The following is a 14,377-nucleotide window of genomic DNA, read 5'->3' as shown; positions in this document are numbered from 1 at the left end:
TCATTGAGTTTTCTGGAATTTCACTGAAGGCCCGTATTCATTGGTAATGTTCAGAAAAGGCAAATAGCATAACTTGAAGTGTTTCTCAATATATATTTTTAAAATATTGGAGCGCCCTTGTGAGACGGCCCACACTCTGTCTCTGGAGTGTGTATTTCCCTGAACAAATCTGCTTTCAAAAAATAAGTAAAATAAAATATCAGAGAGTGAGAAGAGCAGGTAGAAATCTTTGACCAACCTTCCCTGGCTCTTGGCATAGGAATAATCATTAATACCAAAGGACACCTAAAGATGGAATAACTGGGACTTTTAGGATCTCTGGAAAGATGAGCCACAAGATTATTTGCAAGAAAAAAAAAATAGACAGCCATTACTTATTGTTGTTCAATTGCTCAGTGTATCCAAGTCTTTGCGACCCCATGGACTGCAGCATGCCAGGCTTCCGTGTCCTTCACTGTTTCCCTGAGTTTGCTCACTTACCTCTGCCGCCCTCTTCTATTAACACTAGTATGCTGAGCACTAGCTATATATCAACTTAGCTAAATCTCAGAAAATCCAAGAAGCAGATCTTCTTTGCTTCACTTTTCAGGTGATGAAATAGAACATCAGTGCAGCTGGGTACCTTGGCCATGCAGTCAGTCAATAGGAGGGCTGGGATCTGAATCCAGGCTCACTCACTACAAAGCCCAAGAGCTGAATCACTGCAGTAAAAATGGTTTCATCATTCCCAAAGAGCTTCTTTCAACAAACTACACCTCCTTCTATTAAAAAAAAAAAATCTCCAAGTAAATACAGAGCCTCTTCCAATTGGCTTCCACAACAGCCAATTCCAAATCTTTACATTGAAGTTGACTTTTTATATGTGGAGTAAGATGCCAGGCTTACTTTATGTGTGGAGTAAGGTGCCTGACCTACCACACATCTTATTCTAGTCTACCTGCCTCTCCACAGCTCCATCGAAGCAAATCTACTAATTCCTCAAGGCACTGAACCCTGAACAAGTTAAAGCTTCATCTTCCATGCCTAAAAACTATTTTTCAGAAATTATGCCAAATCCAGGGGCGGGTTTAGTTACTGGACATTTCAAAATACATGACAATACAGATTTAGCAAAATAAGCCCTATTGTTTTTAGCCCCAAACACATAACAAATATCCTGTAATTCTACAAATTGAAAACTGCAGAGTATGTTAGTTAACTTGTTGTGGTTCTGAGCAAGGAGGTAATTGTTTTCCTCTCCTGCTCAGACAACAAATAAACATCAGTAAAATCAGCCTCTTCCCAAATCCACAGCAGCCAAACACGGTTTATTTACATCCAGTCTTTTGAAAGACTCTTCCTCTTTTTCCACACCAACTTCTCAGCAGGTGTCCCAGATTACACTGTGCAACACCACACCCGATTGTTTAAAACATCTATCTTTGATCTGATCTGTGGCTGGTTATTTTTTAATTAGGTTTTTGAAATCCTAAACCTTGTGAATTTAACCCCTTAAGAACTAGAGCCGGAGAAGGACGACCCCCAAGGGGTGGGCTGGCCGAGTCAGCGAGCGCGCAGGAACGCGAGGTCCCCCAGAGGCTGCCCTGCTCCGGGGAGACCCACGACCCGCCCTCCCCGCGCCTCCAGGTAACTCACCAGGATGCCCATCACGTCGGTCCAGAGCCGGGAGAACGCCTCGGACATGCCCGCGCCCACCTCGGGCTCCGAAGCGGGCTCGGGTTCCGGCTCGGGCGCCGCGCCGGCGGCTCCCGCGTCTTGCTCCATGGCCGGGTCCCCGGGGCACCCTGGCCCCGCAGCCGCGCGCGCCCGGCCCCGGGAGCCGGTCCCCGCCCGCCGCGTCACCACCGAGCCGCGCCCCCGCGCCGCATCCCCCGCGGCCCGGGGCTCCGACCCGGCGGGGGCCCCCCGGGGCAGGCGGCCGCTCCTCGGCTCTAGGTGGCTGCGGGCCGCGCGACTGACAAGTCCGGAAACTTTCCCAGCCCCGGCTCGGCTCGGCGGCGGGGCAGCAGGAGGCAAAGTTCGCACCACTGAGTTTACCCGCGGGGAACTCTGGCGGCCCCAGCAGCGATGCACGCCGCTGCAAAGGCGTCTCTTCCTGCGGCCGGGACCGACTAACTGGGCACGCGACTCAGTGCTTCCAGAACGTCTGGGCACGGCCCCGCCGGGTGACCGAGCTGCCTCGGGAACTTGGAGGGAACTCCCCGGCCCCCTCTCTTCAAAATGAGCTCTTCCAGCTCCACATGACTCTCTCCCCTCGACGCTAAAGAAAGCGTTTAGCAACAAAAGGTGCTCTGATGTCAGGCTCTTTGCATGGAAATGAGCCACAGACAGGAGAACAAATCGCCTGTTGAAAGAGCGGCCGCTTGCAGCCTCCCGCCTGCACAAGTTTCCAATCACGCCATTCACCGACACAGTCTTGGTCCCAGAAACTCGAGAAAGTTAATCTTTAAGCGAGTCCTACCCAAGAGTTCCCAAGCAGTGAGTCTCACAACGCACACCTCGCCCCTCCCGAAGTCAAGCGACCTCAGGAATTACAACTCTCTGCCTCTGGCAGCCGAGACTTGGAAAAACAAGTGTGAAAGCTTGGGCACGAGCCATTGTTTGGCTCGTGTTTATGATGTTTATTACGAGTGGGGACATTTTGGTTCCCGGATGCCGGCAATGCCCTGCATCGCTAGGGGTTTCAGCGCTTGAGGGGAAATGCGCCTTGGGTTTTAATGGTTTTAATGGTTTCTTTAATGTAAGGACCCGCGTGGGGTGGGCGAGGGGGGAGGCGGATTTTCAAAAGGAAGTGCTATGGTTGTAACCAGTAAGCCAGCACACTTGGGGCCCCGTGTATGTTTTTCTAAGGACAAAATCCATGACGGATTTATTTTATGAGGGAAATAGCCCTATAGAGGTGTTTCTCCTTTTGTGATTGTTTCCTTAAAAACCACTCAACTTTCCCTAGGAGATGATGATCCACACTGGATTGGGTGATTGATCACTTTGTGAAGCAGTTCAGCAACCAGAAGGAACCGCCTCTCTGTTAAAGGACTGCTCTGTTAAAGGAGTGCTTCAAAAACCCAAGTGAGATGCCCCTCGGAGAGAGTCCTCCCTGGGGCACCTCCCTGGTGTTTTTGCTTTTTTTTTCCTTCTGGGTCCACATAAAAGAAGAGGCAAAAGAGCAAGTCCTTGAAATCCCTTCCCTCGAGCATTAATTACCAAAATCCAATAAATGAAGAGCCCTTAGAGGAAAGTTCAAAATTGGAAGAGGAAAAAAAAAAAAAAACTTTTCCAAAGGTAATTAAATTTATAAGCATAATCCCCAATGACAATATTTTTGAAAGGAAAGAAAAGGAATGAGAAACTCTCCCTTGATAGTCAGAAGGCATTGTGCTGAAATGGAGTGCTGGGTGCAGAGTCAGTATGACCAAGCCTCTTGCTTTCCTGGGTTGATGCTGGTGCCAGGTGTGTGTTCTACAATTCTGCGAATCCAAATAAATTCATTAAAGCAGTGCTGGGCTTTTTAAAATTATCATCATCATCATCACCTCTATAAAGACGTGAAAATAAGTAAATGATGAAAAAAGGTAAATAACCATTGAATTGATTTTATGTATATTTAAGAATTTCAATGTGAGAGTTGGACTGTGAAGAAGGCTGAGCGCCGAAGAATTGATGCTTTTGAACTGTGGTATTGGAGAAGACTCTTGAGAGTCCCTTGGACTGCAAGGAGATCCAACCAGTCCATTCTGAAGGAGATCAGCCCCTGGATTTCTTTGGAAGGAATGATGCTAAAGCTGAAACTCCAGTACTTTGGGCACCTCATGCGAAGAGTTGACTCATTGGAAAAGACTCTGATGCTGGGAGGGATTGGGGGCAGGAGGAGAAGGGGACGACAGAGGATGAGACGGCTGGATGGCATCACTGACTCGATGGACGTGAGTCTGAGTGAACTCCGGGAGTTGGTGATGGACAGGGAAGCCTGGCGTGCTGCGACTCATGGGGTCGCAAAGAGTCGGACACGACTGAGTGACTTATCTGATCTGATCTGAGCCATGTGTTACCTTACTCAGTGGGCTTCCCTGGTGGCTTCCCTGGTTAAGAATCTACCTGCCTATGCAGGATCCGAGACTGGGGTTCGATCCCTGGGTTGGGAAGATCCCCTGGTGTAGGAAATGGCTACCCACTCCAGTATCCTTGCCTGGGAAATTCCATAAACAGAGGAGCCTGGTGGGCTACAGTCCATGTGGTCACAGAGTCAGACATGACTTACCGACTAAACAACAACAACATCCTACTTAATCCAAGAAAATACAAAGGACAGTGCTGCTTCTACTGGGGCTGCATAAACACATTATGGCAAGGGACTGAGCATGAAGCCAAACAAGAAGGATGGTGGGAGCATGAGTCTCCAGTGCCAAGCATGAGTCTTTCTTCCTGACTCATCAGAGGACCTGAGGGCAAAGCAATGAACTTTTCTGCATTTCTATTTCCCCATCCTAGATGAAGCAAGGCCACACTAATTGCCACCTACCTCCTCAGAGGTGATATTACATTTCAGGATCATCTAAAGATAGGTATTATTTAGCAACAGCAGAAACATATCTCAATACAATTAAATCTTAGCCATCATTTTGGCAATCAGAGAATCAAGCTACCCTAGATATTTGAGGTCCTTTTCCTGGTGCTCCCTAATAAATGGATAGGGAAATAAATAATACATTTGAGGAGGAATGTTGGTACCTGTAATTTTGCTGTCTTTACATAAATATGAAATTCTGAGCAGTCATTTTTATTCTTATAGAACACAATTTTTTTTGACATTTGAAAAATGAAGCTGAACTTTTTCACGGATCAACTTCATGAAGCTTCTACTCAAAATGATTCTTATTACTTCTCCCAAATTGAGCCTTTTCTCCACGGCCAATTCTTCCAAAATAATTCCTTCAAGGGCTTTTTAACAAAATATAAAGAATAATCAGCAACATCATGATCATGATCATATTATTTCAGAGTCCCCTAGGGTACCATTCACAAAGAGCTTTTTATAATAGAATTATACCCCCCATGAGGGTAGAAAAGGGCCTTTAAGATGACCTGGATCAAATCCCTCATATTGAAGATGAAGAAATAGGCTCTGGAGAATTTGAATGATCACTCCAAGTAAACAAATGGAGCAGACTCAAAATCAGATGACTTCAGTACTTTTAAAAATTCTTTCATCTACACTGTAATGTATTTGATTCCCACAAAGCTCTGTAAGGTGGGCAAGTGTAGATTCGCCATTAAAGATGTGATATGGAAAGTATCCACCGACTCGATGGACATGAGTTTGAGCAGGTTCCGGGAGTTGTTGGTGGACAGGGAAGCCTGGTGTGCTGCAGTCCATGGGGTCGCAAAGAGTTGGACACAACTGAGTGACTGAACTGAACACATAGGAATCCTTTTGTCTTTCCATCAAGGCTCTCCCTCATCCAACTCACTGGAATTGTTACAACACTGGTAAGTGAATTCCAAGGACAGAAAGGGACCTAGAACAAGATTTTTTAGACATCTAGTAGAGACCCAAAAATGGACTGAAATCAGTTCTCTGTGTTCTGATAAATGTTTATTGCAATGAACTATTAGAATGCATTGAATGAAAGTAAATACTGGAAATACACCTATCCCAATAAGTGTTATTTCTTGGAAAATTAGCCTCAGTCGTTGTTTAGTCGATAAGTCGTGTCTGACTCTTTTGCATCCCTATGGACTGTAGCTCGCCAGGTATCTCTGTCCATGGGATTTTCCAGGCAAGAACATTGCCATTTCCTTCTCCAGGTGAACTTCCCAAGCCAGGGATCAAAGCTGAGTCTCCTGCATTGTCAGACAGATTCTTTACCACTGAGCCACTTGGGAAGCCCAAATCTCAGTCATACAGCTGCACAATGCATGGAGCACAGAAGTCCATACATACACACAGACACATATAAATGCACATACTGGACTGCTTTGTGAAAAAGTGGTTCTGACTATATGGCAGGATTACAGATTTAAAAGCCAGTCAGTAGTCCAGAAATTACAAGGTGTTGCCTGCAGCCTATTTAGGACATCTTTTTTTTTTTTTCCATGATTTTGATTTGGATCCTCAACTAGCAACTTTTAAAAATTTTATTTATTTTTATTTATTGGCTGTGCTGGGTCTCCACTGCTGCGTGTAGGCTTTCTCTATTTGGGGCAAGTGGGGGCTCCTCTCTTGTTGCTGTGCTTAGGCTTCTCATTGCAGTGGTTTCTCTTGTTGCAGAGCACAGGCTCTAGGTGCATCGGCTTCAACAGTTTCGACATTTGGCCTTAGTTGCCCTGCAGAGTGTGGGATCTTCTCGGATCAGAGATCAAACCCATGTTCCTGCAATGGCAGGCAGATTCTTAACCACTGGGCCACCAGGGAAGCCCTAGGACATGATGCCTGGCAGTGAAGGTAGAGTTTGGCAGCAGCACAAATATAATGGATTCAGGACAGAGTTGAGTTTGAATTTCACTCAGGTTTCTATAAGATATTGGGCAAGTTATTTATCTCGTTTGTAAAGTGGGAGAATTCAGCTATTTAATACAGCAGCTATGAGGTTGTATGTGAATGTGCAGGTAGTAACTCTATGAATTAGAGCTTTCTCTCCCTTTTCCCTCCTTTTGCCCTCCACCTACCCACTCATACCATGAGGTTTATATCTATAAAATGCCCTTGTCCATACCTGTCTGTTGGATCACATTATAAAAATGCTAAGTTTTCTAGTACTTGCAAAAAAGAATTCCTAGCCCTGGAGTGTGGCTGCTGAGTAAAAGGTCTGGGAGGCAGAGTGGAGTGATAAGGACTATTCAATTTTGAAAGTAAAAATAGCAATAACAGCAGTACCAATGTTATTTACTGAAAATCAACTTTATGTCAAGCACTGTGATTGACATTTTTAAAATAGTTTATTTAAACTTTAAATAGAATTTGTGACTTCTCACTACAATCCGTCCATCCCACCCTGCTCACATCCTATTACATCCATCCACTGGTTCAAGCTACCAACCTCAGAGACATGACTGATTCCTTCCCACCTCACCATCACTCCCTTCTAACCATGAACATGCCCTGTGGACCCTACTTCCTAAATATATGCCGAGTTCATCCACTTCTCTCTCTCTCTACTACCACCTTAGTTCATACTAGCTCCATCTTTTAGACTACTTTATTTGGATCAGTGCTTCTCAAAGTGTGGACTCAAGAAGAAAAGCATTAGCATAACCTAATTTGTTGGAAATGCAAATTTCCAGGCCCCAGCCCCCAAGTCTACAGAGCCAGACACAGTGATCAGCAGTTTAACAAGCCCCCCCCAGGTGATTGTGATATCTACACAAATTTGAGAGCCGCTAGGAACTTGGGACTGTCAGAATAAGGAAAGGAACACATTGCCAAGGGAAGGTAAAATTTTAAAATATAATCTATTGAAAAACTAAACCAGTGGATAGCTTTTAAAATTAGTTGGTAAAAGAAACCATCATGAGATATGTGAATGGAGTTCCCCAAATCAGATACTGAGAGACATTTAAGGACAGACAATAAAATGTTAAATGTATTTATTGGAATAAACTGTATTATCCATAAGAATAGCACATGTTCTAGGAACACAGCTTCATTCAAACCTTGTTATTTTTTATTTCATTTTTTTTTTTTTTTTAACTTTTCAGCCATGCTACAAGGCATGCAGGATCTTAGTTCCCTGACTGGATTGAACCCATGGCCTCTGCAATGGAAGCATGGAGTCTTAACCATTGGACTGCCAGGGAAGTCCCCAAATACTTGTTACTTTTTAAAGGTAACATATTTTCTACAGAAAAAAAAAAAAAAGAGAGAGATTAAGCAGATGTTAAATCCAAAAGATTATAAATAGTCTAATTTATTTTTTTACCATACTGCCTTCTGAAATTGATCTATGAAAATAGATAAGCTCATTTACTTTTTGCCTACGGTCAGCAACTCTCTCTGGCACTCCAACGCTGGGCATTCCACAATGCCTCGGGGGTGGGGGGACTAACTTCAAGGAAATACTGAAATTCGAAAACATTTTTCCGCTTGACAATCGCAAACACATTTTTTCCACAACTACCTTAAAAGTGAGCCAAATCCTTGCTAAAGCATTACCTGTTTAAAAGTCTTCATCTTGGAGTATTTGGTAAGAGAGATGGAGAAAAGAACTAAGAGCAAACTAAAAAGAAAAATTAAAACCAAGTGAAGACAGCCCAAACAGGCTGTGGAGAGAAGGTAAATAAACAAAATGATGATTCAGAGCCCTAAATACTTTTCTCTGAAATCTCTTCTCCCACTCTGATAAGCAAGGTTACCAGCCTAGCCAGTTAGGTTTTCCTCTGTGTTGATGCTCTGTAAACACCAAGGTTTTGCCTGGGAATTATTCCTCCAGATAGATACTGTGACCGATATTTCATTTTGCATAGTTGGGTCAGACAAGATGATTTGTAAACCCATTCGTAATTCTGAAACATGAGGATTCTGAACGATTCAGTAATACATATTATAGACAAGAAGAAAAAGACTCTGAGTGGGCTGGTTCTGGTGTGTGCATGTTAGTGGCTCAGTTGTGTCTGACTCTTTGTGATCCCACAGACTGTAGCCCACCAGGCTCTTCTGTCCATGGAATTCTCCAGGCAAGAATACTGGAATGGGTAGCCATTCCCTTCTCCAGGAGATCGTCCCGACCCAGGTATCAACCTGGGTCTCCTGCACTGCAGGCAAATTCTTTACTATCTGAGCTACCAGTGAAGCCCTTCCAACACTGAATTCACAATGTTTAAGGCAAAGAATCCAAAGACTTCAGCTCACCATGAAACAACTTCTGAATTAACACGGGAGCAGTATCGCCTGTGGAGAGCTGTGAGATTCTCTGAGAGCTACCTGACACTGAAAAGCAGAAAAAAAGGAAGCATGGAGAGCGAATGGTCTGTAGAATCATACTCCCTGCTATTTATCTTTTAACTTAGGAGAGTGTAAGAAAAAAAAAAAAAAAGGAATGTGTTAATAAGGGACCAGAGACTATGTTAAATATTTCCAAATTATGCAAGGAAAGTCTTAAAAAGCACAGCTGGGAAGTATCATCCACCAAACAAATTGCTTCATCAGTCTTGTGTATTTTATAAACTTTACCCAAAGCCTACTTGGCTGTCTCTATTGCTTAAACGTGGTCATGAAAAATATTTTTTCATTCCCCATTACTTTCAAAGGCTCCAATTAAGACTATGGCCTTGCTTCTTTGAAGTGCTATGTTATATACATAGAACAAAAGATTCTCACTCACAAAATCAATCCCAGAAACCACAGAAAACTATTATAAATCTTATCCAGAATTGATGTATTATCCAGAATACTCTGGTTGAATAACAATAAATATTAATTTATAATTAATGACATTTGCATATGACTATTAACAAAGGAGGGAGGTGTTGAGCCGAGTATAACATTCTGGAAAAAGTATGCACTGACTCATTAAAACAAAGGAAAGTGTGATTATCGTTTTTTACTACTCCTTTTTTTTTTTAAAGAGTCACATATCTACTATATAAATTACTTGAGGAAGAACCATGAGTCTTAGATGCATTGCCCAGCCTGATGGTAACTGTATACAGATCGGCTTTATTCTGTTCTTCCATGGAGGAGCCAGTACTTTGGATTACAAGGAGCGAGGTTTTTATACTTCTAAAATGTTATATGTTGGCTGTTTTAAAGTGAAACACGTATTCTTGTTTCTAAAGAAAGAAAGGAAAGAAGGAAGGGACAAAGAGAGAGAGAGAGAAAATGTCTTAACTTTCCCTTTAGCTGTAAAATTCTATCATTTTAGAATCTCAGAAGCATAGCTTCCTTCTCACACAGTCTAACTCCCTTCCTTTCCATGTATAGCAAGTTTTTTCAGTCTCTCCTCAGTCATTCAAAGCCATTTTCCTCTTCTGGGTACTTTCTTTCAAACTGCATTTCCTGTGACACACTCAGAGGCACACACGCATGCGCGCACACGCATACACAAAGGCCCAGTTATCTCAGCTTTTTTTTCTGAGCTGCCTTATACAATTGAAGATAAAAATAAATGAACTTGATGAAGAGCTCATCAGAAGAGGTGGCGCCATGAGAATGTCTCAATGAGCTTCTCACATATAGAGATAGAAGGTTAAGTGACAGGACACTGGTGTCATGGCTGTTTCTTTAAATAGTGCTTTGGTTGAGTTTAGTGAAACGATTCCCTGTCTTGGGAAGCACGTTACACGCTCTGTTCCTGTGGTGAGTGCTGGCTGGGATGAGGATTGAAATCTAAGAGAAATATTAATATGGATAAGCAGGCACTAGATTTTAGCACCATTTCCCTCTCAAGGAACACAAATATTTTTAAAGGAACAAATAAATGGATTGCCTAGGCACAAATTTTTCCTATGTCTTACAAATGAAACAAGTAGGTTCTAGCTTCTCTTTATCTAATGAATGTTCTCAAAACTCAGATGATGTTGATTCCAATTGCAAAGAGACACAACAAAGGCCCCTTGTTCTAGAAATGAGGTCATTTGGACAGTCTATCCATTAAGAAAAAGCCTATTTTGCTTTCAGAGGTCACCTATTGGGGCAGGAAATCCATGTTTCAGCCAGTGAACTAACATCTGGCCTAAGTCTTCTGGGCTGAAATGTCAATTTCCTGGTCTAAATGGAACACACATGAAAGGAAAAGAGATGAAAAATACAATTTTTTTCCTTTTTTTTTTAAAGCCATGCTGTGAGGCTTGCAAGATCTTAGTTCCCTTACCAAGGACTGAACCCAGGGCCATGGCAGTTAAAGAGCCAAGTCCTAACCAGTAGAGTACCAGGGACCTCCCAAAATTTTTTCCCAAAAAAGTTACTCTTTAGTGACTAAGACAAAAAAAAAAAAACACACAAAAAAAACAACAACAGTAGAATACCCATGTGAAAATTTTATTTCTTTCTGTAATAACTACTGAAAGGTAAAATTAAGAGGCTAGGGATTAGTGATCACAAAGGGACAAATCAGTCATTCAATCCTACTTTCATAAATAAATCTACTTTAGAAAGACTGATTATGATTCATGATGGCTCATCCCCAGCTGGCCCAGATTTGCTTTTGTACTATGAGGAGTGGAAGTAGGGGGAAAGTTTACTAACTAAATTAACAGGATAAAAATTTAAAAAGAGAAAGTGGGACTTTCCTGGTGGCCCAGTGGTTAGGACTGTGCTTTCAATGCAGGAAGCATGGGTTCGATCCTTGGTGGGGGATCTATGATGCCCCTTGGCATCATAGTTCCCTTGGTGGGAACTATGATCCCACATGCTGCTTGGCGGTACCAAAAAAAAAAAAAAAAAATCGGTATAAAAAAAGGAGAGAAACAAAGAATACTTAATCAACATATAAAAACCAGTCTTTTAAAGCTGATTAAAAGTACCATAAGGGCTTCCCCGGTGGCTCAGTGGTAAAGAATCCACCTGCAATGCAGGAGACATGGGTTCAGTCCCTGGGCTGGGAAGATACTCTGAAGGAGGGCGTGGCAACCTACTCCAGTGTTCTTTCCTGGAGAATCCCATGGACTGAGAAGCCTAGTGGGCTACAGTCTATGGGGTCACAAAGAGTCAGACATGACTGAAGCAACTGGACATGCTGGCACTCAAAAGTGCCATAAAACATTTCATGTGTAATTCTTCTAAATAGGTCGCCCAAATTTATGACACTTTTGGTATTCTTTGATAATATTCCATAATTTCGACTAGTCTTTCTTCTTTTTTTTTTTTTTTTAGGCTTTTTTTTTTTTTTTTTTAGTCTTTCTTCTATGTGTTCAAATTAGAGTGATTTTGGTCCTTCATTCATTTATTCATCAGGTGATAAATACTGATTGAGTTCTAGTTACATATGACATCATATTAGGTATTGAAAAAAGATAACCCTGGTTCTCAGGAGCATCTAATCAGGAGTGTAAAATCCTTATTTTGTTGAAATTAATTTGTTAAATTGTCCCATTTAATTTATAATTCATGACAATATGGAGTCTAGAAGAGGGTGCAAATTGAGAAAACACAACTTTTCAAGTCATACTACTAATTTAAGCAAGAGGCTAACATGGATTAACAATGGGGACGCTTAGCTCATGTTCCTGCCTGATCCCACACTGCTTTCCAGCTCAATTTTCTGCTGTGATCCAACATAGAGTTATTCTGGAAGGCTCTTAACTACTTTGCCCCACATTCTGAATTTCCTATTTTACGTTTCTCTGTTTTGTTCAGTGGGTTCATTTTCCCTGAAATACTCCTGCTTTCTCCCTCCAGCTTTGTTGAGATATAATTGACTTATTGTGTAAGTTTAAGGTGTACAACATGTTCATTTGTTACACTTATATATTGCAAAATGGTTACCACCGCGCTGTCAGCTAACACCTTTATGACCAGTCATATCAGATAATTACCATCTTTTTTGTGGTGAGAACTATAAGATCTGCTCTCTTAGCAACTTTCAAGTATATAATACAGTAGTATATTACAGGTTTCTCTGGTGTATGTAATACAGTACTATAAAACATTAATCACCATGCTGTGTATTGGATTCCCAGAACTTATAACTGGAAGTCTGTACCCAATGGTCAATATCTTCCCTGTTCCTCCACTCCTAGCCCCTGGGAACCACCGTTCTACTCTCTGCTTCTATGAGTTCTCCTCTCTTTGATTCCACAGGTAAGTGGTATCATGGCTTCCCGGGTGGCTCAGTGGTAAGGAATTGCCTGCAATGCAGTAGTCACAGGAGGCACAGGTTTGATCCCTGGGTGGGAAAGATTCCCTGGAGGGAGGGCATGGTAAGGCACTCTAGTATTCTTGCCTGGAGAATCCCATGGATAGAGGAGCCTGGTGAGTTACAGTCCATGGAGTCACAAGAGTGGGATATGACTGAAGCGAGTTAGCACAAACATGCACACAAGTGGTGTCATATGGTATTCATTTTTCTCTGTCTGACTTCTTCCACTTAGTATAAGGCTCTCGAAGTTCATCCATATTGTCACAAATGGTAGGATTTCTTTCTTTCTCATGGCTGAATAATATTGGAGATATATATATATAACACATCTTCTTTATCCATTCATCTATTGATAATTTGGTTATTTCCATATCTTATTTATTGTGAATAATACTTCAAGGAACATGGGAGTGCAGATATTTCTTTGAGATTCTTTTTCATTCCCTTTGAATATATACCCAGAAGCAGAACTGCTGGATCATATGGTAGTCCTATTTTTAACTTTTTTGAGGAAACTTCATACTGTTTTCCATAGTGACCGCACGATTTATATTCTCATCTACAGTTCACAAGTGTTCCTTTTTCTCAGGTATCCTTATTTTCTGAAAGGGTATGGGTCGTTATGATGAGTAGCAAAGAATGAAATCCACTGGTGTAAACGAGACTGTAAAACCAAGAAAGGCAGAACTTGGGGAATACCAGCATTCAAGAGAACAACATGGGGACCTCCCTGGTAGTCAGTGACTAAGACTGGATGCTCCCAATGCAGGGGACCCAGGGTCAGTCTGGTCAGGGAACTAGATCCCATGTAATGCAACTAAGAGCTGGTGCAGCCAAATAAGTAAATTAATAAAATTTTAAAAAAGAGAGAGAGAACAAGATGGGGTCATGACATAATGTCTGAGTGAGAGTAGTCCCAGGGGTAGAGAATCATGATGGCATGATGTCAAGGGAGCTGAGGATTATAGGAAGGAGGGTGGGATCAATGCCTAACATTAGCAATGTCTAACATTATGGAAAAGTCAACTGCGAGCATATCAACTGAGCATTCATTCTGGGGGTCACTGGTAACTCTACTGAGCCAGTGCAATTTCATCATAGTGGAAGGAGCAAAAACAAGATTGCAGAGGAGTGAGGAAATGATGGGAGAAAAATGGGTGAAGAAAGATGATAGAAGGGATCACAAGGTTTGAAGAAATGTTTTTAAGCATGTGAAAGATTTGAGCAAATTTTTAAGGCAAGCAGAAAAGGAATAGTAAAGGAGAGGAGACTGGAAATTTAAGAGAAGGTAAAGTGAAGTGAAGTGAAGTGAAAGTCGCTCAGTCGTGTCTGACCCTTTTCAACCCAATGGACTATACAGTCCATGGAATTCTCCAGGCCAGAATACTGGAGTGGGTAGCCTTTCCCTTTTCCAGGGGATCTTTCCAATCCAGGGATTGAACTCAGGTCTCCCACATGCAGGCAGATTCTTTACCAGCTGAGCCACAAAGGAAGCCCTTAAGAGAAGATAGTACTAGTATAAGCTCCCAGAGGAGATGATGGTGATGACAATAATAATTGACATTTTTGAGAAATTATTGTTGGCA

General features: G+C 42.2%; 1 protein-coding gene across 7 annotated transcripts in view; it reads right to left on the bottom strand.

Annotated features, from left to right (window-relative positions):
• SASH1 (SAM and SH3 domain containing 1) overlaps nt 1–14,377 on the bottom strand; it is a 586,122-nt gene that overhangs the window by 187,509 nt on the left and 384,236 nt on the right. The window contains exon 1 of one of the 7 annotated variants that reach the window (XM_086318210.1): nt 1,636–2,419. The exons of 5 other annotated variants lie outside the window; for them this stretch is intronic. In XM_086318210.1, the coding sequence (XP_086174336.1) occupies nt 1,636–1,764 (129 nt within the window). In that variant the 5' untranslated portion in view covers nt 1,765–2,419. Of the gene's footprint in view, nt 1–1,635; nt 2,420–14,377 lie in introns of those variants that run through there. One more of the 7 variants, XM_086318215.1, reaches the window with a different exon arrangement.

The sequence above is a fragment of the Bos grunniens genome, chromosome 9 (assembly GCF_055505025.1).
Source record: "Bos grunniens cultivar Pamir isolate PY7600 chromosome 9, Bosgru_T2T1.0, whole genome shotgun sequence".
NCBI lineage: Eukaryota > Metazoa > Chordata > Mammalia > Artiodactyla > Bovidae > Bos > Bos grunniens.
Note: the sequence above shows the minus strand (reverse complement) of the source record. Positions and strands in the feature narration are given on the sequence as shown.